The following is a 27,438-nucleotide window of genomic DNA, read 5'->3' as shown; positions in this document are numbered from 1 at the left end:
AAAAACAAATTCATTTTCTTTACAATTTTCAATTAACCCAAATTACCACAAAAGCCTTGAAAACTAGCCATCATTTTTCATTACCCTTCAATGCATTTTAACAAATCAATTTGCAGAAGCTTTAATTAAAACTGCATTTGAGTAACCAAGGCGTTTCTAAGGAATTCGAAATACGCAGTGAAAGTTTAATGTTTACTAACGAGAGACAAATTATCGAGAGCAGCGTTACTGTAAACGTTGCATTATCCAATTCAATCTAATAACGGCCTTTAGAAAGCACTTAAGTTGTACGCTTCGAAGGAGATTACCGCACGACGATAAAGCAATTATACGCCGCAAAGTACATTCAACCGGCGGATACACTACGCAGCTTTGAATGTCATAAGGTCGACAGCTTTAGGCCGTGTACGTGTGATAAGCTAGGAAGTGGTTTCCTTACAAAAACGTGAAGGTTGTTGATATTTTATACTAAATGAAACGAGTGATAATCATACTGTGAATCATGCGATAAATAAGTCATGTGATAATCAAGTCATGTGATAATAAAGTCATGTGATAATTAAGTGGCAATTTCAAGGACACGCGCGCAAGAAACAAAATGTTTAAATATTAATTTTGTGATAATAAAGTCATGTGATAATTAAGTGGCAATTTCAAGGACACACGCACAAGAAACAAAATGTTTAAACTTACTATAAATTAAATATTAATTTAATTAAATTGATTTAAAAGCATTCTCTTGAAAATAATCTGATTTAGTATCCAAATATGATGAAGGACTATAATGAGTAGACAGGTTTTAATTGGTTTTTTATCATGTCAGAAGTTGCTACGGGTCAGGGGTTCACTACACCATAAAGGTTGCAGTTCGAATCCTAAGCTGATATCCAGGGTTTAGCTTAGTCGGTATAGATATTTAATCACTAAATCTAAAGGTAGTACAGTCAACTCTCCAATACTGGACACCTTTGGGCAGGCCTAATATGTCTGGTTTTCTGGAAAGTCTGGTATTCGGAATGTATTTTTAATGGTAAAAATGAATTTGGGAGATTTTGAACCTCGAGAAAAATCTGGTTTTGGGAGAGTTTCCGGTTTTCAAAGAGTCAGGTATTGAGAGAGTTGACTGTAGTAGATCGATATATTCGGCCATCAACAGTAAAAAAAAGAATCTAAAATATGTATAATTATATGTAACAGCATAAAAGACATCCATGGCATGCAGTCAATTTATAAATTATTTAAAAAAAATTGATACTACTGGACGCAAAATTATCAGGCCTAAACAATAAAATAATAAACACCGGTGAAAGGTCAACAAGAAATAAGAGTTAATATTTGTTATTGGAAGATAAATTACAAAAAACAATTTTCACTAAGTTTCACTATAATTTGACGAAGAACAGAAAGGTTATGCTACTAAATCTGATATAAGCACCAATTTTCATTAACGAAAGCATTCATTAATTAACATTTTAAGAGAAATTAATTTGTAACTCAACTGAAAGGACATGCTAATACTAAAATGAAATCAGAATACGGTAGTGTGTGTGGTCACGTACAGATTGGTAAACACATCATGTACAGAGCTGTATGTGCAAAATCTCATACATATCTTTTATACACAGCATACCATATAAATCTGTATGCACAACATCCCACTATAATTTGTTGGCAATATTATCTATATATAGGCCATTTATCTATTTAAAAAAAGTATTTATATGCTTTTTTGGATGAGTCACATTGAAGGGAAATGTGAAATTATAAGCTTTCTTTTTTTAACCTCAAATGAGTAAAATAAAACTCTAAAGTTATCTTGAGTTTTATTTAAAAGTGTAAAGCCTTGTCTACACTATCAAACTTTATGTGACAAAAAAATGTGAAGTGCCCATATATGGACATGATGATGTCATATCACTACTATATTTTGGCATATCACTACCATATTTATGCAAATCACACTTTTTTTGTCAATGAAGTTTGATAGTGTAGTCAGAGGTTAATGGTTATTAATGACTTATAACTTTCTCTAATGCCGCACTTACTGTAAATACAATCATAGTATATTCATTCAGTTTATATTTAAAATACTATTTATATTAATAGGAGTAAAATTAAAATTATGTTGATAACGTATGTAATTATATTCCTGCATGACCTAGCAGAAAATGTATTGACCTAAGATCTTGCATTTAAGAGACAAGGCCTGTCCAGCATGACAGACACATCTCAAACAGCTGCTACCAGTTATGACAGTTTGTGTAATTATGTTTAGGTTATCTAGGGTCAACATTCTTCGAAAAATTGACCCCAGAATTAAAATTCATTCCTAGGAATAATTATGATTTTCCCATGAGGTTAATTTAAACAGTTAATTTTAAATATGGTTGATTTTTGTTGTTGTGATTCTTGTCAGGATTTTGACATGATTTTAGCAAGTCACAAAAAACATAAGGAAAATATGTATTGTAATTATAGAGGGCTCACTTTAAAATTTTAAGATATCATGCATAAGAAGTAGTAAAGTGAAAAAAAAACTTCTGCCAATGTTGATGTTTCGCTTTGCTTTGAATAAACATTAAAACAGTTGGGCCTCACAACTCTCATGAAACGTCACAAATTACTTTGTTATTTAGAGGGTTAGGTTAAGTTATATTTAGGAAGTAGGTTGGCTATCTTTCAAACATAAAGAGTCCCCAACTTGGGTACTAGTGACTGGTGTAATGCATGCATATCGACAATAACAAGTGGGCCATAGCAACTCACATCATCATAGTTTGATAGCCATTTAGTTCTGGCTTTGCTTTGTATTCATTACAAAGACGTTTGTTTTCAAACGCTCTATATTAAAAAACTTACCGATCTTGGCATGAGCTTCTTGTGGATTCCTTGAGCTGCCGTGTTTGGGGAAGGTGGCGGCATGTCTGGCGTTGTTGGAGACCATGGTCTGTCATCGTCCATTCCTTCTTCCCACGTGACTGGTTTCATTGTCATATACCAGCTATCAGTGTTGGTACGTAGAGAACCAAGTCCAGAGCTCTCATATGTTTCTAAAATAAGACGAGATTTTGTTAAAGTTCAGACATTCTTTTTAACCATTAAAACACATTTGAAATACCAGCATTTCTGGACATATTAGATCTGCCAATAGGTGTCTGGTATTGAGAGATTTGACTGTACTACAGGGATGTAGACACCAGTATGGTTAGTAAGGTTTCAACCTGACCACTTTTGCACAGAGGCCTTTGACAACCCAGTGGCTTGAACAGAGATTGTTCCCTTTTCTTGTGAAAACCAGATCACTTTATTTCTAGTGGCCACATCACCGTACCACATACCTTGTCTACGAAGGCAAAGCTTTTCGTATCCTGCGTTCTGATCAGCAACCTGTTCTGGTGTCGTACTAAACGTGTTACCGGTTGAGGCTTCGCACAGTAGTTCGTACTCAGAAGCAGAGGAGGTAGATGAGCAGGATGCCGTTGAGAGCCTAGATCGTCGACAAGGCTGATGTGTCGTCTCATCGATTTCAAACTGTAACAGATACATTAAGTTATTTTCAAAATAAAATAAAATGCATTGAATTTAAAATTGTATTTACAATTGTGTAGTTATGTTTCATTTTAAGTTTCATCTTATGCAAAGAATAATAATTTAAAAATACAATCAAGAATGAAAGGAATGCCTACATCATCATTAACTTTATTTTAAACTAACGTTTATTTTTCTTATCTCAATAGTAATAATAAAACAGTTTTAAGTACAGTAAATTAAGAGGGTGAAAACTGAGAAAGCAAAAGCTTGTGAAGGGCTTCCTTGGTTTTACATATTTTTACGTCTTTATAAATATGAAACAAAACATTTCTAAATATACTAACTATTCTAATTATTTAAACCTATTTGTTAAGTTTGGACTTAACTTTTTAAAGATGTTTGCCCACCTTACCAAGTGGAAAAAAAAAAAAAAAGTGTATTTCACAATAAGAAACAGTAAAAGAAGACGAAGAAATGCGAAAAAATGTGCTCACTATAGAGTAGAAGACTGAACACTAACCTATATTTTTGCAGCATAAAAAAGAATATTTTGTCTAAAGATTTTTTGTTTATTGTACTTACAAAAAGTTAATAATTACAAAATACTGTTAATTTGTTATGTTAATGGTGTATCTGTATTAAATGAAAACAAATATTAGTAACCAAAATATTAAACATGCAAAAATGAGGAATGGATTAGTTTTCATGCAACAATGAAGGATGCAAATCCCACAATGCAATATTCTAGTTCAACATAATAATAAATATATAGAGTAGGCATGTGAGTTCACAAGATATTAGAGCAAGTCCCATCACCAAGAGAAGATACTTGCAATTTAGAAGTGAAGACAAGTAAGAGGCTTGGTACTTGGTGTCAAAGTGGATGTTAGAAATAGCTTGGAATCAGAAGAGTATCTTAGAAGCGTTGTCTCAAGCCTCAAAGGATGTTAAGATATAGCTTTCTTAGAAAATGGTGTCAACAATGGCTCAGGACTTGGTGTCAGAAATGGCTTAGAAATTGGTCTCAGAAATGATTTATGACTCTGTATCAGAAATGGCTTAGAACTTGGTCTCACAAATGACTTAGGACTCTGTGTTAGAAATGACTAAGAACTTGTAAAATGGTGTATACTTGGTGTCAAATATTGTGTAGAACTTTGTGTCAGAAACGGTGTAGAACTTTGGGTCAGAAAGGACGTAGGACTTGACGTGTCAGAAATGGCTTATAATGTGGTGTCATCCGAGACCACAGTAATTTTCTCAGGTGTCAGAAATGACTTATAATGTGGTGTCAACTTAGCTTAGAACTTGGTTGCAGAAGTAGATTAAAAGCCGGTGTTAAATAGCATATGAAGATGTAAACAGTTATTCACTTGAAGTGAAAAGTGACAACTTAAAGCTTAAGAATTGATACCATGGTGCAAGAAGAGAAAGCTAAGTAAATACTTAGTGAAGTGAAGTCGTCATTCAATCTAGGTGGTGGCTACTCAGTGGTGGCCTAGCTCCTTCTTACCTGGTGAGTTGAAGGGTGACTGAGTGCTTGTGAAAGGCTTTCATAAAGGACCTCCTCCCCAGGGATATCGGGTTCAAAAGCAGTGCTGTGGCAAGTTTGGATATTAGTAGATTCGCCTTCATCTTGCTCTTCCTGAAATGATGTAAATTATTTCAGATAGGAAACTAGCAAGATTTTAATTTTTTGGGCCGTTTGTATATAACCACTAATACATTTTTGCAATTGGCTCATTTCAAAATTAGAGACTTTGTATTTAACATAACATTGATCAAAGACTACTAATCAATTATGTGTAAGATCTGTGTACAATTAGAAACCAATAAGATTCCGCAACTATGCAAAAATATGGAAATTTAGGTAGTTGGGGACGTTATCACAGATATTATTTACACCCCTCTCCTATTGCTTCGTAGTCTTGTGTGTCATGCCACGTCTTGCAAAGACTTGATTAATGATTAACCATACAGCCTAATTATGCCAAGATTTCAATAAGTTTACTAATCTACAAAAGACAACACCATATGCAATACCCCCATTCTTATTTTTTTGATTAAAGTGCGAAAATTTGCGTTTAGCAGATATTAGGCTCTAAGAAAAATAAATGATGACAAGCAAACAATAATAATAAAACTACAACTACTACAATGCTTGTATGAAGAATATAGATATTAAACATTTTAAAATTTCCATTGAATTTATATTCTTCATACAAAATGCATTTTGCCATAAAAATATACAGAGGCAGCATACATGCAAAATTATATATAAAATAAAATATGAAATCAATAATACTGATTTTAAACAAATAAATATTACCAACAAACATTTCATATAAAAATAATGAAGGAAATTCGGATTAACAAAACCAAATAAAAAGAAAATTAATGATGAAATTAAATGTTGTTGCAGATTTTTGTGGAAATGAAAATGTATTTATATTTGTAGTGTACAATATAGTCCGTTTGTAATGTATAATAGTTGCAGTGTTGTATAAATAATTTAATTTTCATCTTTGGTGGAAATTTTTGGTGGAAATGTGTTTTGGAGAATTTTAGTACTGGAGAAGGATAGTGAATCCAGGGTAGTCATGCAAAATCCAGGGAAGTACTGGACTATCCAGGGTGAGGGTCCAAAGTTGTCATGGAGAATCCAGGGTAGGCCTAGCTTTAGAGAATCCAGGATAGTCCTAGTCCTAGAGAATCCAAGGCATTCATGGAGATTTCAGTGCAGTCATGGAGAAATCCAGGGTAGTACTGGAGAATCCAGGGTAGGTCTAGTCCTAGAGATTCTAGGGCAGTCCCAGAGAATGCAAGGCAGTCTTAAAGATCCAGGGTAGTACTAGAGATTGTGTATGGTGTGTATGTAAAAGTTAAATAAGGCAACACCTACAATATATGTTCACGGACACATGAACATCACTTGATATACCATTGTTTACTGATCATGCTTGATAAATGTACTATACATATTATTATATTTACAGTAGTATAATATCACAAGATGTTTAATATGACAAATTGTTGCTATATATAATATTTACAAGCTACCAAATTGTTGTTGCATGCAACCATAAAATATAATGAACATCTACAATTATTATATATTTATCCATCTATAGTCTTTTTAAATGTATTAGAAATAAATCAAATAAATTGTATGTGTATTTTAAAATCTTTTAGCAAGAATTTTACTTCTAGAATTGATTGATAATACCATTTTAAGGGCAACAATGTAAGTAGACATTTGCATTACTTTTATGTGTATTTTTTATGAAATTGTACTTGTACTAGATATGATACAAATTATGGATTTCAGACTATAGGTTCTATCAGAATATGAAGGGTTGTAATCAAAATTATTACCCCTTGATGAAAAAACTTATTTTGGAGATGAAGATGATGCAAATGAATACAATTGTTCCTCATTAAACTGTTTATAAATTTCTTCCTTCAATATAAACATTGTAGAGTATGCAAAACTGTACTTGTTGATAATTATCATTTTGATGATTATAATGATGAAGATGATTATAATATATATAATGGTGAAATTAATAAGGATTGATGACTTTATATTCTTAAACACTTTTGGACAATACAAGACACTTTATGGGCAATAAATATTTATTAGATGTTGATGAAAATGTAGATGGCACGCCAATAAAACAAAGGCTGAATCATTTTATGAAGGTAGTATAATATATTTTTATTTCATAGCCATCAAATAAATCTTGAAGTGGTTTTATGGTAAAGTTTCTGTTTATCAAATAGAAAGTTTCAGTTCGGATAAATTAAATTTTTACTCTCACAAAAAGCTGTGTTTTATTTAAAATTTATGTTTATAAAAACCATAAAGTAACCTATATTTTCTGTTTTTATTTTCTGTATTCTATTTAGTAATTGAAAAAAAGGGCAAAAACACAATAAATTTAGCATTGAATATAAATTACTCAATTTGTTATCATGTGTGTAATTATTTTTAAAACATTTTGAATTACAACTTAAATAATAAATAAACAAAATAATGAAATACGATTTTGCATATTAATAATAATTTTTCGAATATGTCTGAAAACTGAATAAAAGCAATAAAATATAATATTAATACTCATGCAAACTGAACGTTGGTATACCATATTTTAATGTTTACTGTATTGAAACAAAAGATACATATTAATAGTACATTATTATACAAAGTCATTATTTATAGACTTAACTAAATATTATATACGAAAAGTTATTCAAGGAGTATTCCTGTATAAACTAATATTTCATTAAAAAAAAACTAATGATGGTGTGGAATAATGTAAAATTCCTCGTTAAAAAATACATTTAAATTTCAGAATACAATTTTTAAAAATGGCCACAGTTGTCATGAGTTCCAGCGATAGCGTGACGACTTGCTTAACTTTCCTTGGACCTAATAAAAAACAATTAACCGATCTGCAAAATGTAATTGTTTTGACCCATAAAGTTATTTTTTGTATCTAATTAAAATTTAGGTACGTTTAGGACATTGTTGAGGGCTCCCTCGCTATTTTTTAAGCAAAAAAAGAATAACAATCCATTATTTGATTCCAAAACCATGTGTAAAAATTAGTTGACCTATGACCAAGAAATATGTTTTCAGTATAAAAAACCGTGTTTAAATGTGGAACAGAGATTTACCTATAGTTTTTGAATATATATATAGTTTAATAATTTAGAGGTAAGACTTAGAAACGAAAAAGGGAATAAAAACTGAAATACCACAAGTATAAATAAATAACTTAGTATTTCCCCAGCTTCTTCATGTGATAAAAAGCCTAATTAGCAGTATTATAGCTTAATTAATTAGCAATAGCAATTAATGTCTAGCATAGCCTATTAATACACATTTAATATTTACAATTTCATATGGCCAATGTCAAAGCTAACCGGCAATAATATACAAATAATGAATGAAATCAATTAAATATGTTTGAAAGATTAACAACAACAATAAGTATGACAATGACAATAAAAACGTCGCAATTTCAAAATTTAACACCTAGACTACAAACAGCACCTAACAAAAATGTGCATTGTAGAACGTCTAAACCAGCGTCATGATAGATTCTGCAACTACTCCAATTTTCAGATTTGGTCTAGAATGTAATATACAGCAGAACTCCTTATTTGGAAAATCCTTGGAAGACCTTTCCATTAGGATACCTCTCCTGTGGTTAACCTCTATTCCGGAAAAATCCTATTATGGAGACAGTTTCGGAGAAATGAACATTATTCAGGGACACGACTATGAGTGGAACACTTTGTTTGGTCCTAAAGCTTGGTTCCCACTAGAACGTAACGCAAGGATGTAAACGCAACGCAAGCGTTTTAACCAATGACAAGCGAAGTTATAGACAGTTACCAATCACAAGAGAATAAGCCATCGCTTGTGATTGGTCAATTCACTTGCGTTGCGTTACGACCTTGTGTTGCGTCGCTAGTGGGAACGACGCTTTAGGGGTCCCCTTAATATGAGTCAGGTTTGTTGCTTTGTAGTCTAGGTGTCATGCAGTGAAAATGATACGTCCCCAATAAACAACAACATAATGAATATACAAACATTTTAGTATAAACACGTCCCTATAAAATGTCATTAGTAATATTTACATTTATTAAATTTTGAATTCATACAAAGAGATTAATGAAATTGTTATTATGAAATTGTTATTATAAAATTGAGGTCTGATATTGGAATTCAAGCCACATTATTGCAGTAAATTTTTATACAAACTTTGAATTTAGTCAGTTTATAAAATAGGTACTATGGTGTTAAATATTTTCTTTTGATTTTTGAGTTTACTTAAAATTTGGATTTGCTATAAAATGTTTTGGAATGTAAACACATTCTTAGGCGCCATATGGTTGTAAAAGGTATGACATGAGTTGTCTTGATACCGTAATTATGAATTTTCAATACGTTTTTGTTATTCCCTTTTAAGGTGTACACTCTTTGACGTGCCGTGCAGTCGCAATAAATTTGTCTAAATACCGCAACGCAAGAACCATTAAAAGTGACAGTAAACAGGACTGTCGGAATTTACAAAATGATTATTTATAACTGCAACATTTTCCAGAAAAATAAAGACATTCATTTTGTAAAAAAAATTGTGAAATTAAAGTTAATTTATTTCGGAATCTGATTTTGATGAAATATGAAATGACATGTTGGTTTTTTATTAAATTAAGAAAATAATCAAATGCTTTAACCAACATAAAACCTGAAATTTGAAACTTCAATATTCAAGGATTTTTGTGTTGTTTTGGTGAGAAATGATTTTTCTTCCATGATTTCAGGAATCTAAATAAATATATATGTAGTACCAGTAAAGTTGTTAATCTTCTTTAACTAATTTAAACAAAAACAAAGATGGCAAGAATAGAAATTCAACATTTGTAAGTTGAAAAAATTTGGTCAAATTAATTGATTTATCAAAATTCAGTAGAGCTGGTAAATATTAAAATTTGTTAACCATTAAAATTTTGTTTAAGATTTTGTAATATAAAATTTGTTAAAAATCATTAATTTAATATTAATACTACAGTTTTTATCAAATTAAACATTAAAACAGTTAAAAACTAGTACTGTTAATGTTTTCACTTTTATAGAGGCACACTTTTTAGGGATAAAAGTATAAAAATTGATGATTTAAACCAATATTATTGTCGTGAAGAAAACAATGTTACCAACAAGAGGCACATGATCAAATTGGCAATGAATGCACTATTGGAAAGTACCTCAGGGTTTCTAAGAATGTATCTTTGGTGTGTAAATCACCAAATTAATTAATCCTAATCTAGTGGCCTTTGTTCCTAACTACTGTACTTTCTCATTAAGGGCTAGTTGCGAGCTTGTCCTGGAATGCATGGACACCTTGGTTCAATCTACAACTGTATCAAATTAACTATACTATTAGGGTTGACTTGTTAAAAATACTTGAAGAGGAACTGTATTCACATACTCCCAAAATGACAATTGTATATCAATGGATTTCATCGACATTGTGGTAGCTTCAGCAACTACTCCAAGTTCTTATTTTGTAAAAAGTACAAAAATAGACAGTTGGATAGTAATAATTATAGTTGGTAGATATCACTTTTCAGGACATTATGTAACCGGGGAATTGTAAATTTTGGCAACAATACACTTTTTTTTTCATTAAAAAACCCTAGAACAGTAACAATCCAAGTTCACCCGATATTTGACATAAAAATTAACTTTACAATAAAATAATTGTTTACATATTTAACTACCTGAATAATACCCTAACGAATGCATATTATTAATTACATAATTAATTGAATCAGATTTTAATTATTTAAACTTTCATTAGTTCGGCACTCACTCGTTGTGGTTTGCGTATTGACGGCCTCGGAGCTAGTGACGGTCTTGGTCCTATTGACGGCCTTGGGGCCAGTGCTGGCCTGGTTTTGGCAGCAGGAGTATCCATATCTTTTGAATTTCTTTTCTGGCTCTGTCTGTTCTGTTCTGTTTCATCATCCTTTTCCAGAGAACCTGGCCGTTTTGGTAACGTTTCATGTTCTTCTCCCTCATGTTGGTTAATTTGTTGTATATGTTCTTTTTCCACAATTCCATCTGAACATTCATTTTTCGGACCATTAACATGTATACTATTGTTTTCTTGACAATCTACTTTTTGTGTATCAACATGTTTACTATTTTGTTGTTGAATATCAATTTCTTGTTGATTACCAATTTGTTGTTGTTGACAATCTATTTGTTGTTGTTGGCTATCCATTTGTTGTTGTTGACTATCCATTTGTTGTTGTTGACTATCTAGTTTTTGTTCATCTATTGTTTGTTGTGGATGACTATTTAATTGTTGGCTAATAATTTGTTTTTCATTATCTACAGTTATTTCGTTTTGTTTACATTGTTGTGTAATTTCTTCTTTTTGTGTTTGTGTATGTCCTTCACTCTCAGTCCTTTCTATTTTAATATTATTATCTGTGTTTATTTCTACATCAGTTCTGAGTTGTGCATAGTCACCAGCATCTTTATCATAATAATTCCGATCAGGAACAACAGGTTGTGGAGATACAAGAGGTTGTGCAGACACAAAAGGTTCTTGAGATTCACATGTCTCTGAAGCTACTAAACAAAGAACATAAAAGAACATTACAAGGATCAAAAAAAGTAAAACATACACGGTCCGATTGGAAGGCTTACATTTTTCTAGACACTAAGCACACAAAGAAAAGCTGACCTCAAAGTTTTGGCCTTATATTTGTGTTGTTATATTTCAGATTATCTTCTTCAAAGGTTACTAGTGGTTGAAGGCAATAATAGCCAAATATTGGCAATTAAGCTCTGTCTACACTATCAAACATTATGTGACAAATCAATGTGATGTGCCCATATATGAACATGATGACATCATATCACTACATATTTGGGCATATCACTACCATATTTGGGCACATCACACTTTTTTGTCAAACTAGTTTGATACTGTAGACAGAGCTTCAAACCAGAAAGAGAGAAACACATTTTAATTTTATTTTTGTATTTTTTATGTCTTTAGGCACAGTGGCCAAAGATTACCAATAGTAAATCAATCACTGTCCTATCAGATAGGTGGTAATCCCCTGATACATAGAAATATCTCTATAATTAAACAAATGTGCATGCGAAATATTAGATATTAAGGATTATAATCCCAGAGCTTGGAATTGGTTAGCATGCTGCTCTGACTGGAACTCTTCAGCTTCAAGTAAAAACCAAAAAGAAACTCACCTTTCTCTATTTCATTGTTATCAATTTTTGCATAGATACTGCGAAGTAACGACTGGTCCACTTGCCCGACCGTACGAAGAACTTTTTTACCTTGATTGTCCTCTGATGGAAAAATTCCAAACGAAGATCGAACTGGTTTTTTGGGCGGTTTTTTACGAAGCAGAGCAACGTTTTCGTAAAGATCCGGTTCTGACCCATGATGCCTCAGTGGCTTCATAGGATTATTGTTTGGTTTTATCGGAATAAAATCTGGCACAGTGTCTTCACATATTTTAAGTTCTGGTGGACTGGGTTCGGGTTCTTGAGGTGAGAAAAAAGTAGGCGGAGGAGAAACAGGGTCATTTGGCGGTTGCAATAAACAGACATTTTGATAATTTGGATATGAAGTGTTTGCTCCTGGTGAACCTGATGAGTGCCGTGAACGCACACCGCCCTCAATTGGTATAAGGTCAGCGGTTTCCAGGTTGACAGATGGTGGCCGATCCGGTTCTGAATCTGGTAGTGGTTCATGTCTAATATAGGCTTTAAAGAGAAATTGAAATATAGTTGGAATTAGACAAAATGGTACAGTTTTCTTCTTTTATTGAGAACATATAAGTTCATAATTTTACTGATAAATCAGAAATTCTGGAAAACATATTTTTTATGTTAAATCATAATCAGAATCAGAATGAACACTCTTTGATGACTTCGTATGTCAGTCTCATAAATTAAAGATCGATTCTTCCTTCTGGATATTTTTATGTTTAAATAAGCCAAAGGATAAGACCTAGTTTAATGGAACAACATCAGTACTTATTATGTGCACCTGGAGATATAAATAATTTTCAATATATCACTAGACGGTTTAAAGTTTCCTCCTGTTAAATTTATAAATATATAAAGACTCTAGTTACAACTTGAAGATGGGTCTTTATCTCTGCACTAGTGCATTGAAAACTATTACATAAATGACCTGGTTAAGAAGCTATCAGATAAAGACCCATTAAAGGCACAAGTTCAAATTTCCACTTGAATATTGTCCTGGATAGTGGTTGGCCGTAGAATATTTATTATATTTCTTCTCGTTTCACAGGAAAATTTCACCATAATAAGGGTGTTTCCCAGATTAGGGGAGTTTTATTAATTTTAAAATGTTACAACCAGTACCTTTGATGAGAGCACTAATGATTACAGACTTCTTTGAAGGATGTTCTTCAATCTTCTCCAGAGCAGTTTCTCCCGACGCGTCTTGAATGTTTGCATCTATTTTGCCATCATATTCGAGAAGAACGCGAACTACGTCTGCTTTGCCAAACACAGCCGCTTCGTGTAGAGGGGTTCCACTGCTTAGCTGAAATATTAAATTTTACCTTTATTAAATGTTGTCAAATAATCGTCAAAATAATGATAATCATCAAGACAAAAGTTGTATTTAAAGCTAAATATTAGTTAAGATTAATTAAAATATGCATTTTCCATAAATTAAATCTATTTACTGAACAGTGACTGGGACCAGTGCACCGTTTAAATCTTCATATACTTGTATACGTACAATTCTAATTCAGAGCACTTGATATTGTACCTTAGTCTTTTCAATCAAAGGACAATCCATCTTTTAAACACTTTAATACAGAAAGTATAATGGAAAGTCCATAATAATATACAGCAATGCACACACATAATGGTATAGCTATCTGGAGGTTTAAAATAAACCTTTTAGGGTGCTGGGCTGGATTCAAGCGGAGTTGAAGACCTCTAAATAAGCCTCAAAAACATATCCACCAAAAATAACCATACTTGCTAAAACTTCTAATTATCTTGTCATTGTGAAGTTAAATTGGGAACAATCAACAAGTAATGTTCATCCATGCATAAACAATCACAAGACACATGCATACAAGCAAACATACTATAAACACACATACAAAACAACATTTTGGCAAAAGTTCTAAATATAGAAAATTCATAACAATGTTCACACACATGCATTATATAATGTATACATTACTGTAAGTTACAAAATTACTCAAACTCGCACCTTTTCATAAACCAGTAACATTCCATACCATTGTACCATATCACTCTCTTACATGGACTATACCATGTGGCAATGGGTGTTAAATGAATTGTCTACTTTTTGAGTTATCAAGAAAGGCTATTGTTGGTTTATCCAAGTACCAGTCAGATCCCTTTACAATTGTTCCATTAGGGAGATACAATATTACTCTCTATGGACTATACCATATATATGGCATGGGGTGTTCAATGAATTTTCTACTTTTTGAGTTACCAAGAAAGGCTATTGTTGGTTTATCCAAGTAATTTATGAACAAAACAGATGACAACATCCATCTGCCATCATGTACGAAATATGGTTGAAGAAAAACCAAATCCAGGATTTAAAAAAACAAGGTATTAAAAACACAGTATCGGAAGTACAGGGTTAAAAGGTCAAACTGGGCGACGCCATTTCACAGCATGGAGCAGCGCCCCCTCCAAACTAGGAAGTCAATACTCTAACCCCCCTAGAGTATTAGCAGATCCCCTCTATGATTTTGACTTTCTAATTTGATGCGGGCGCCCTACTCCATGGCTCACAATGGCGCCACCCATAGCTCTATTCTATCCCACAATGCCTTTCGAAATTGTTACGCGCTTCGGACGAACAGGAGATTCTTGTGTTATAAGTTCTTTGCTATTGGGTATGAAAGTACCACATGTTTAGCATACTGGGTAACTGATTTACAACTTAATATTTGAATAGCTATCCACTCAAAGTTTTAATAGTAATACACAACAAAGTAAACTTATGGTATATATTTTTACAAGTTGCCACCACGTCCAATACCCCACATTAAAAACAAAGTTAAGCAAATTTGACTGAGAGTAAAATAAATTAAAATTATCTAAAGCAATTATGCAACAATGGTTCAAGAATTGAATGAACAAGGTTCAAGAAATTAATATTTACAATTTAACCTTGTTATAAAAGGATATATATTTCAAAAATTAAAAAAAATACCCTTGAAATTATCTTTGACAAATTTGATGATGCATTTTATATTAAAAGCTGGTCAGAGGAAATATAAAAATGTGTAAGTGCAACCATTAGAAAACTAGAAAAAAATTAAATTTAAAAATTAAACGTTTAAATACATAAAAATGTTTCATGATGCAGTAGAATAATTGAAAATTTTTTATTTAATCATATAATTCATAAAATAATGGTGTAAAAATTGCAAACTATTCAAATTTACATGGCACTGTTTAAATTTATACATAGCACTTGCATAGCAAATATACATATATTCAAAAATTTAAGGTACAGTAAACTCCTTTAAAAACTATCCCTATTGAATTCATTTTAAAAACACTGTATGCACAGGCACTATTAAATGTAGGTTACAGTATAACAATAGATATGCAATTGACACAATCACATAAATAACCAACAAATGCAGAATATAAATAAAATATGCACGATCAACTGCACTGAAAAAGCATGATAAATAAAAAATAATATACCTCATTATTGTGTAGCCTAGCCTGTTGACAAGTTGTGAAAAAAGTAATGCAAAATAGGAAATAAATGTATCAAATAATTACTACATAAACTAAAAATATCAAAATGAAGAATTATTATGAAAAATTAATGTTAAGGTCTGTCTACACTATCAGTATCAAACTTTATGTGACAAAAAAATGTGCTCATGGACATGATAATGTCATATTGCTATCATATTTAAGCATATCACTACCATATTTGGGCACATCACACCTTTTTGTCAAACTAGTTTGATAGTGTAGACAGAGCTTTAGAAAATGGATATTGAAATTATTCTGCCAGGTCCGTTTATGCAAAGACAAGATGGAAAATTAAGACTTAAATAGTTTATTACTAAATGTGGTATAGCATGAATGGCTGAAGACCCATGGTCTGAGTGTTAGTTGTGAAACTTGCGAACCCTTTCGCAAATTTTCTCAACTTTGACATAAAAATAAGTCTTACTGTATGGTTGATATCGCAGCCCTCGTCTAATAGTAGCTTGACCACTTGGTGATGACCATTGCGTGCGGCAAGATGTAGCAACGAGTGCGTGGGAGGAATACGGTCTAATAGACTTTGGCATCGTAGTAGTTGCTGGACTGCTTCTAGACGGCCATACTGTGCGGCTAAGTGTATCGGTGTCTCGGCTCTTTTATTTGTGATAACAGGATCTGCATTATTCTGGCAAAAAAAAAAGTTTGGCAACTTCATCATTAAGAAATGATGTGGTGTGGTTATTGTACAGGGATATTCAAAGAACATTCTTTTGTCATCCTCAGAAAAGCAGGCTATTGTCGGTTTATCCAGGTACTGTAAAGCTCTCTCTACACTATCAAACTAGTTTGACAAAAAAAGTGTGATATGATGTCATCATGTCCATATATAGGCACATCACGTTTGTTTTGTCACATAAAATTTCACAGTGTAGACAAAGCTTTAGGAAGGCCCAAAATAGATTGTAGGCCTAATATCATAGGTCGAACACTGTGCAGGCGTAAATTAACTCTACTTTACAATAATCAAAATAGGAAAATCAATACTAAGATAAAAATAACTGTGAATTCAATCATTGACGACTATTAAGCGTTTCAAAGATCACTTTTTATCTTAAGTATGTTTAAAAAGAAACCTCGATTGCAAGAATGTATTTCAATCAAATGAAAGAAACTGAACATTTAATGTATTCCCTAACGACATAACAGAAAGATTTCAATGCCAGACATTACGTCTGTATGTAATGGAAAAAATGATTTATGAAAATATTTATTTTGAAAATTGTATGTGCCATAAAGAAATATGGGTACGGTATTATTATAAGTAGGAATCAGTTGAAGTAATGTTTTATGTTGATTTTAGGAGTTTGAAAGCAAAGTTTAATTTAGAATTTCCCAGTGTTCATCATACAATCATTTGAAACGTTTTCAGTCATTCTGACATTACGCTTTCCACAATTTGTTTCCATAATTTGTTTCCATATTTCCTGTTTTTGGCAGGATGGTTTGTTATCTTGCTATTAAAGTGTAAATTTTTTCCTTTTAAATCTTTTTTTATTTGGTTTATCCAGTTATCTTCTTGGTGGTCTTTTTACTTTCTTTTAAGTTTCATTCATTTTTTTGTTTAATTGCTGTGGAATATAATTTCTAGTTAAAACTGCTCAAGGAGAGAAGGAAAACCTAGAAGCTACTGTAGCCCCCAAGCCCTGCTCTTGGCCACTGAACTACTCTTTTCAAACTACAAACTACCAGCAGAAGAAGTGATGGTAAATAGGCCCAACTAGGCTAGCTCATGGACTGATTGTTTCTTCCCCCTTTGACCCCTCCTATTATAATGAGTATGGGTTTGGTAGTCTCACTCCGTATAAGTAGGAGGACTTCTCATGCCAACATCTCTAGGAACTAATTTTCGCAACTGTGAATATATGCACTTATAAACACTTCTCTCTAAAAGGACTTCCTACTGTATTTTAAGGAACTCGTTCATTTTCTTGGGAGTTTCCCATCTTTTATGTTCAAACCATTTAGTAGATTAAGTTTGTATGAGCATTTCTAAGTAAATGAACTTTGATCGTCATATGTCATGAGGCAACAAAAGTTTAGTGCAGACTCATTACCATATAAGGAAGTTGCATTTGATCTATGACCTTGATTCCAATAACTTCCTTTTAGGTGGCACTTAGCAACCCCTTTAATGGTTTTAGATCTAATGTAAATTGTTGGTAGTGATTTTATTATACTTTCTATTTTGTAATTTATACTTTTAAATCTTTATCACAAAATACTTGTTTTTCTGGACATCACCTTTCATTTGAATGTTCCTCTAAACCGAGGAATAACACTCATAAATTTACATGTTAGAAAAGACAATTGAATTTGAAATTGAAATTAATACGCTATAGAAAAAAACATACAAAAATTAACAAAAACAAACTGTCACCTAAATGAGAAAAAAAACTAATAAATATTTTTTATTATAAGGAAGGTCATCATTCAGATAAGAACAATATGTTCAGACAATGAGAATGGAATTGGAAAAGATACCACATTTATTTGTTTGAAATAAAAAATGTTTGAATGAAAACATCAGGGAAAGACAAACAAAGAACTTTTTAGCTTTTAGCTAAAATTTCAATGGAGATCATGAATATTGGATGAAATAGGTGAATGTACTGTGAGATCTTTTGATCATTAAAAAGATGTTTCTGACTATAGTATTATCGTTATTAGAGGACGCACACAGCAAAATGTGTTTCCATTGGTATCCCTTGAATAGGAGTGTTCCTGTATATTGTTATTTTATCTCATTGTTCCCCTTTCATGTTAAAGCTGTCGTACTGTACTCGTAATTCTAAATGTAATCTTTTATGTGTTCCTTTTTGCCCTGTCAATGCTACCAAAAAATAAATAAATGACTTTTGTAATAAGATATGTGATATTGTTTAAAGACCCCTTCCCTGCAATTTTGGACGTTTTTTGGAAAATAATACATATATATCACCTTAAAAACATTAAACCATGTCATTCCTTGTCTTAAATGTACGTTTTATGGTAAATTATGATAAAAAGTGAGAAACAATGCACTACCTAGTAGCTCGCGGCGATCGACCTATCGTGGACGGTCTTAGGCCTAGCCTAGCTAGGCTTAGTTTTGTAGGCCTAGCTGGTAAACATCGGTAACGTACGAACATCGTACGCTAGCTACATACCTAGCCTGACGTTGTATAGTTGCTGCATTAATTGTCTTTCTATTTTTGCCAGACTCCGTTGATACAAATTGGGGAAAACCCGGTATTTTCGCTGAAAAGTTAGGAGTCTTCCATTTGTTTTGGCCTCACGATCGATCGAAAGTGGGCGAATTACAGGTGAAAAACAAAAATATCAATCCGCGCGCAATGCATTTTGGGATTTATAGCGGGCCGCTATAATTATTAGAATCGACTTATTTTTCACATTTTTAACCGTTTAAAGACGAAAAAAGTTATCACAATAGGACCATATAGTATTATTTTTACATTAAATATAGTTTGTGATCTTAAATTAGATCTAAAAAACGTAGGGAAGGGGCTTTAAAGTTTTTATGTTTTAAAATATTTTATATAGTTTTAAATACTTTTAATCCATTCTATTAGTGGCAGGTTCCTCGGTTTCAAATCGGACTGAATATAAATAAATAAATTAAACCATATATTGCATCTATTTTCTTTCACAGGAAAGTGTCTACTAGGTATCTCAAAGGAAGTGTTTTAATACTTTATACTTATTTTATTTTTTTAATAAATACTGCAAAGGTAGAGGGATGAACTGTACATTAATATAAATAATGTTTAATTATAAAACCAAGATTGTTTAAATTAAAAATATTTTATGAATCTGCAATTCCTAATAAAAATCAATTAGCATCAATGAAAGGTCAACAAACTTAGAGAGCAAGCCTCAAGGGGTACAAATATTTAATTTGATAAATTACAAATGAACAAATTTAAAAATCAATTGGTTCATGTTAGCAGTTGGAGACACGCAGTTCACCATTATCAAATAAATGTAACGCTAATTAGCACAGAGTGCATGCCAATTATCAGAAATTAAAATGTTTATCAAATTTCATTAGAGAAAGTGGAGATTATGTTTGATACGTCATAGGCGTCGATAATCAGGTAAAACCAAAGTATCTATATTATTAGAGTTAAGCCTACATAGATTTACAGTACATGTGTAGGTATGTGTGTGATTAATTAAATTCAATATACTATGTATGTGCTGTTATTTATACTGATTAAGCTCGTAGCCAAATGGGAGTGTGGAAGACCCTTCTCCTGAAGTGCCCTTTTCAAACCAGAGATCTGTCATTTATGCTGATCAAGCCCATGTACAGTAGCCAATGGGGGTGGGAAAGACATCCTTTCCTAAAGTGCCCTTTTCAAACAGCAAAAATGTAGAAAAATATGCTCAACTAACCTACGGTAGGTTAAAATAGTTTGCGCTTTTGTTTAAGAAAGAACCCCCTGCAAAAATCCTAGCTACTGTACGAGCTTGTATTGCTGATGTACCTTCGATATAAACTTGTTTCAGATGTACAGTGTGTCAGATGTAATGTTATCACTGGATCCCTTATTACGCACATATAAATAAACTGGATTACAGCACTGTATTTAAAGCTCTGTCTACACTATCAAACATATGTGACAAATTATGTGATCGGCCTATATATGGACATGATCAGATGATGTCATATCACTACCATATTTGGGCATATCACTACCATATTTGAGCACATCACACTTTTTTGTCAAACTAGTTTGATAGTGTAAACATATAGCTTTATTCCAATAGAGAAAAGAGTTTGAACACAGGAAAGTTTTCACATAGATGATGATTTCGAATTTCAGACATGTTCTTACATGCATAAAAATCATGATTTTTATGACTGACCAATGAAATATCTTTCCCCATAGAATAAAATATTATTATTATATAATCTTTAATCATTAAATGGCTCCTGACTCACAATTTTACTTATAATTTCTTTAAAAATCTGTCTGAATAACTAATTTATGTAATATGGTCAATTTCTTAATATCAATGTTGTAAACTTACTGTAATGATATTAATGAATTTGTTTTTATTTGTCTTTTTGGGGTTGACCAACTAGCAAAGTGTGTTTATTACCTATTTGATCTTTCCTTTCCTTTTATATCTTTTCTTTTATAAATTTGTTTTTTATTTTTGTAAAATTTGAATTTAAAAAAAAGCCCTGTTTGATAATTATGTTTTAATTTAGCTTTAATTTTATGCTTTGTTAATATCTTTTAATGTCCTTTTTTTTATGTCACTTTGGATGTATTTCTGTTTTGGTACTCTTTGTGTATTGATATGATTTGTATCCAATCTTATATTGTTATATACATTGCAATCAAGATTATTTGATTGATTGGCAAAATAAATACTGTATTATTATTTAATGATTAGAATTTTACCTCCAAAAGCAAAGAAACAACATCAGTATGTCCGTATTGTGCAGCAAAATGAAGTGAGGTATCATGGTCATTATTCTGCAAAAACAAACAGTAAAGTAAAATTAGAAAGATATTTTGTGGATAAAAAGAAATGCGTCAAATACTGTACATTTGAATTTCATTTTTTAATTTCTAAGCTTGAAGTTGGCAGCAAAAATACATGTACTTTTATTTTTGTATATTTTTAATTCCTGTAAAATAATGTAAAACAGTAATTAAAAGAAAATAAAATGTAACTTTCAGTTTTTGATAACTACATTTATCATGACATTAATTTCATGTTAAAAAGATAATCGATAAAAAACTACCATGAATTAGTATTTACTAAAACGGAAGTTTATTAAAATTAACTTTCTGTTTACGATAATTATCTTATGACTTTATTTTTACGTTACAAACATTATCGATAAACAACATGAATTAGTAAAACCAAAAGAGGGGGGTTTATAAAAATTAACTTTCCGTTTACGATATGAATCGTTTACATCATAACGCATCCGTTTACATCATTATACCTGTACTGTTACTTGTTCCCGTGGAAAGCGAAATGCATTGCGTCTTCTCAGCTTTCCTTGGTAAATCGTATTTCCTGAGACGTTTGAATAGAAAGTGCTTTTTGAATTACAGCGACGTGGAAAATCGTTCCGGCAACTTTGCCATTTAGAAAGAATCAAAGACGGCATTTTTTAAAAGTTATATTCAAGTTTAGCAATCCGATTTTTCTCCACCTACAGGTGTAAAATATTGTCCAAGACTGTTGAAAATCTTGTTTATCCAATACGCAAATATCTCTTTCAATGTATTGAACCACAGTACGACAGGTTATCATTTTTTACAAATTAGTATCATCTAGATAGATGCAATTCTTTGTATAAAAATTCCAAGATTATTTTGAAGTCATGCTAATAATATTTTTTTTGCAGAAAAAAATTAATAAATCCAATAACGAAACTTGAGGTCTTCACCACATCCATTCCTCAAATAGACAGGCCAATGGCATACCAAGTTAAAATGAAATTCGTAAATATCTACATCGCAATACTTCAAAACCAAAGAAGATTCACCGGAACTCTGAATGCTTCGGAATTTCTAGTCGAGGATGATTTAACGAAATGGATTCAATAATTGGCCTCCAGGGAGCGTAATAGGAGGGAAATTAATTAAAGGATCGCAGACATGATGTATATCAACAAGTAGAACAATGAAATAAAATGACTTTTGGAAATTAACAATTAAAAATCCAAGTACATTTTAAGATACTTAAAGTTGAAGTTTACTAATATTATTTAAAACCTCCTGTTACTTATATAAATAAATTTACGATTAGCATAGATAAAGTATAATTTCAGTTATTCATGGAAATGATGCTGTAATGTTGAGTATATATGTCAAGCTTAATTGAATTAAACAAAGTTAAAAATAGCGTTCAAATCAGAGCATTGTATTTTTTATACACTATCGAACATTATGTGACAACAAAAAATGTGATGTGCCCATATATAGACATGATGATGTCGTATCACTACCATATTTGGGTACATCACACTTTTTTTTTCAAACTAGTTTAAAAGCTTGTTAAAAATAAACACATCACATACAGTAAACCTGAAAAAAATTACTTACCTAAAAAAATACAGGTATAATTTAAGGCAAAAAATAATGATAAAACTGGACGACAATGGGTTTTTGGTTGAATTTAACTGTTTATTTTGTCTTTTTAGAAGTGATTAACTTTATTAAAACTGCAAAATGGCCTATTCAAAATATTTTTATTTTTTACGACTAAATCTACCAACATTGGCCTTTAGAAGATTACGAGGAGATATGATTCAAGTTTTTAAAATGGTGACAGGCCTAAGTGGTAGTGGAATGCGTAACTTAAGAAGACTTAGATACACCATATATACAGTAAGCGACGACCTAAACTGGATATCCGCAAGTACAATTTTTCTTACAGAATTGTTAACCTATGGAATAGTCTACCAGAGGAAGCCATTAACACCACCACAGTAAAACGCCTTTAAAAATAAACTTGATAAATTCATTGAAAGAAAATACAACAAATTTACTTTTATGGGATAAAGTGTATTGCAGAAGAATTTAAATCAAGGAAACGAATGAAAACAAAAAAAAAAACAAAAAAAAAACAAACCATGCAGTGATGACTTGATGAAATTGGGAGGGCATGACATGTACCATACAGAAATGTATGGTCTACTTACGAGCCCGACAAGACAGGTGATTACAGGTGATTATTAATCTTTGCTTTTCATGTTTTTAAGGGAAAATACATCTTTAAGCAATTCCATCCAGTCAAACAAAAGTCCCAAATTTCTCTTTATTTCATCGATTACTAAAATGACATTTAATTTTTCAATCGGTTATTTCATTTTGGCATTATTTGAGAATTAGTATTCAACGCCATGATTGATTGTTGGATGTGTGAATTTGTGATTATTACAACTACATATGTATCAGAATGAGGACACAGCTAATGGTGGTTCATAAAGAACAAAGGCACTTTGAAAGAATAAGTGTTTATCTATGCATCACACATTACAATTCTAAAAATGATTAATATCTATAAATGTTTGAAATGAAAAGTATTTAAGAATAATCTTATTTACAGATAATATAATAGAAAAATTTCAATTTCATCCAACTAATTCTTTTTATGAATCAAAAGACGTTTAGTATATAAATGAAAAATAAATGTTATATGCCAAAATGTTATTATATAATATATTTTTCCTTGTTCCTGTTGGAAAGTATTTGTGCAAATTTAAAAAAAAATTCATTTAATGACAAAAACAGAGGTGTTTTGGTATATAATATATATAATATTCAGAAACTAATTTACATATTTGTAATTTATCACTTTTATATTTGTACCCATAATCATATTATACAAACTTACATCATGGGTCTAGTAGATGTAGACAAATTGTTTATTGAGCCATGGGGGTTGTGAAAATTCTGTCATCTTTTGAGGTTAACACCTAAAGACATGAAAAAGCAGGGAAATTTTAAGCTGTGGTTTACTGTACAGTTGGGCCTCGAGATTCCAAGTCTAGATTTCTAATTGAAAGATATTTTTTTCAACTAGAGATCCGTGAGCTGCAGGGTTTTATAGATGTTTGATTTACTAGGCATTAATATCCTGTCATGTTATGTACTTGTGACTGACACCATCATTAAGGATTGTGAAATTGTTTTCGTAATAAATACATCAACAAACAAACTTGATATTTGGATTCACAGTTGATAAATTAAAAGCATTTGACATGGTTTTATTGCCTTAATTCCAGGCATACTGTAGTGTGTTAAAAAGTAGCAACACCTAATTATTATATACAGTACTATACAAAAACCATAGAAGCACTAATCGATTATGTTAAAATAACATAGTATAAAACTAACTCCAATAACGCAAGCCATGATTCAACGTTTCGATATTTGTTTGATTATCATCATGGCTTGCTTCTTGTTATTTGGAGTCAGTTTTATACTATATATACTGTACACATACTATTAGCACACTACAGCTCCTATTATAGGGGACAATTTCAAAAGTGGTTGGCCGTAATGTTAAAAAATTTCTTCTCATTCAATGCACAGAAAACTTATCCATGGAGGAGTTCTAAAGCCATACTTCTAACTACCATTAGCAGAAAAGAAATAGGTTATGACTATTGTAAAGGTCATTTCAGGTCTAAGGTCATAGGTTACTAGAATGTCAAATGTTTTAAACATTATTTCCATTGAACAATTAAAACTATGTAAGTGTAATTCTATGTTGTTAATGTATTTTCCACACATATCAAAGCACATTGCAATGCTTTTCATTTCGCTACGTCTTTAATATAATTAAAACTGTTTACTTAAGGAGGTATATTTGTACTTAACAGCAATATGTAACTACAAATCTACATTTTTCACTGAATAAAAATAAACTTTCAATTTGGTAATAGATTAGATCAATTAAACATAGCCTAAACTCGTTTCAATTTCTAAACAACAGATGCTGCAGTATGATCAAAACAAAATGCCTTCAAGTTGAAGATTAATTTTGCGAAATGAATATCAAGTCATCGTGTTACTCGATCGTTCTGTAACTCAATCAAAAAGTCTCGACACAAAAGACAAATGGATTCTTTTGGAACAATCAATAATTTATTACGGCGGTTTGTAGTCTAGTATTAATTCAGTTACGTCAGAATTAACAAAGAAATTGTGTGTTTTAAGATTCAAATTGTTATTTATTTACAGTACTTTGAATTATCTTTACTTTAGATATTGTTATAATAAAATAGGTTTCTTACCTTGGATGATAAAATGGCAAAGATATGAACTACTTTACAGTATGATTAGTCGTAGAAAAAACTTGATACTGTAAGCACTACTTACTGTAAATTTTATTGGTAGTACACACTAATCATAAAACTTATAATCTAATAAAGGATATTAATTGGATGTAATAGGCGAAGGAAAACATGATAACTGTATTTCTGCCAATTTGGTTGTTTATATTTTGTATGTCTGATTTTGTTTAAAGTGATCCACCAGGGATATCAGTACTGTACTACGATACTGAAGGTGTCTTCACAATAAAGACAGAAATAAATAAATATCGTGATATAAAATTATTCAAGAGCCAGTATTTCAATATTCATTAACAAACACAAGAAGGCTTAGTAAAACATCATGGTATATCCCATTACATTATCCCTAATCAATAATATACATCTAATCAAATTTTAATTTACTTTACAGCTTAGTAATATGATTACATATGGCGACAGTGGTAAGATTTTGAGATCTGCACAAATAAAAGTATTCATTCTAAGATGTAAATATTATCAAATTATCTAATACAAGTACCACTCTGAAAAACCAGTAGTGCTCTTGAGAAAGTGCCACAGTTGTAATGAAAAATATATTTATTTGTAATTGTACTACTCAAAGAATTGATAGAAAATCTTTATTATTTAATTATTATTCAGTTTCAAAGGTCGCTGCTTTCTAAGGGTTGTAATATACAGCAACGACCCAGTATCATTCACCAATGGCGCTTATAATCGTAGAGTTAAAGATGTATTGTCCCTTGAAACACAAAAAAATGAAGGTCAAAATATTCTAAATTTAAAGTGGCCATATCAAAGTAATATTAAAGTTATTCACTTTAAGTCGAAAATTTGAGCCAAAAACAACAAGTTTACGTAATTAACAGGTAAATTAGTTTGATTACATTTCATCTGGAAAATCGTCACGAGCGAAAGTAAACAAAGATTTCAAACCATGAGTACGCATTATGCATTTATGATAAATTAGGATTGTTTACAACTCGTCACAGTTAAGAAGGTATTTTCACACAGATCATGAGGAAGTTTTATGATTATGCATACAGAGTAGCCAAACAAGCGCGTTTCATTATGGGATATGTTTTGATTGAAAACTTTGATTGGAAGTCAAAGGTATTTTTTAAACAAAAAAACGTCTTATTTCAGTTAAATTTATTTTTTTTCAAAAAATTGTTGGTGATAGTTAATAACTATTATGATACTTCAAAATGACCCACCTTTTTTCGAAATCTTTTATTTTTTATTTTTTTGGAATTAGTCAAAGGGACAATACATCTTTAAACAAAATAAGTTCTGTATTTGTTGTAATGGCTACTACTTACTAGCCTAGTTTCTACAGTAGTTATTTCAGTTTTAAAAATGTCTGCTTTTTTGTGGAAAACACACAACAATGGCCCAGTGTCTTTCATAAATGGTCCATATTCTAAAGCTTTGTCTACACTATCAAACTTTATGTGACAACAAAATGTGTACAGTATCCATATATGGACATGATGATGTCATATCACTACCATATTAAAGCATATCACTACCATATTTAAGCAAATCACTACCATATTTGGGCACATCACACTTTTTTTTGTCAAACTACAGTATTTTGAGCTTAACGGTGTTTATTTCATCTTACAGTAATTTAATGAAAAAGTTGTGAACAGAAATTTACTAGCAACAATGATACAATCAACGTATATTAATAAGGAAAAACAAGTCA

The 27,438-nt window shown here is 31.3% G+C and overlaps 1 protein-coding gene across 4 annotated transcripts in view; it reads right to left on the bottom strand.

Moving 5' to 3' along the window:
* The window catches only part of LOC140054623 (uncharacterized), an 85,790-nt gene that overhangs the window by 41,129 nt on the left and 17,223 nt on the right, over positions 1-27,438 (bottom strand). Inside the window, exons 4-12 of one of the 4 annotated variants that reach the window (XM_072099683.1) lie at positions 21,328-21,402; positions 16,320-16,538; positions 15,836-15,856; positions 13,478-13,661; positions 12,329-12,850; positions 10,917-11,686; positions 5,045-5,176; positions 3,339-3,531; positions 2,860-3,050 (exon numbers count right to left, since the gene is read on the bottom strand). In XM_072099683.1, coding sequence (XP_071955784.1) covers positions 2,860-3,050; positions 3,339-3,531; positions 5,045-5,176; positions 10,917-11,686; positions 12,329-12,850; positions 13,478-13,661; positions 15,836-15,856; positions 16,320-16,538; positions 21,328-21,402 — 2,307 coding nt within the window. The remainder of the gene's footprint in view (positions 1-2,859; positions 3,051-3,338; positions 3,532-5,044; positions 5,177-10,916; positions 11,687-12,328; positions 12,851-13,477; positions 13,662-15,835; positions 15,857-16,319; positions 16,539-21,327; positions 21,403-27,438) is intronic. The other 3 variants (XM_072099684.1, XM_072099686.1, XM_072099685.1) reach the window with 3 other exon arrangements.

The sequence above is a fragment of the Antedon mediterranea genome, chromosome 7 (genome assembly GCF_964355755.1).
Source record: "Antedon mediterranea chromosome 7, ecAntMedi1.1, whole genome shotgun sequence".
Taxonomy (NCBI): domain Eukaryota; kingdom Metazoa; phylum Echinodermata; class Crinoidea; order Comatulida; family Antedonidae; genus Antedon; species Antedon mediterranea.
The sequence above is the reverse complement of the archived record's forward strand: the minus strand, read 5'-3'. Positions and strand labels throughout refer to the sequence as shown.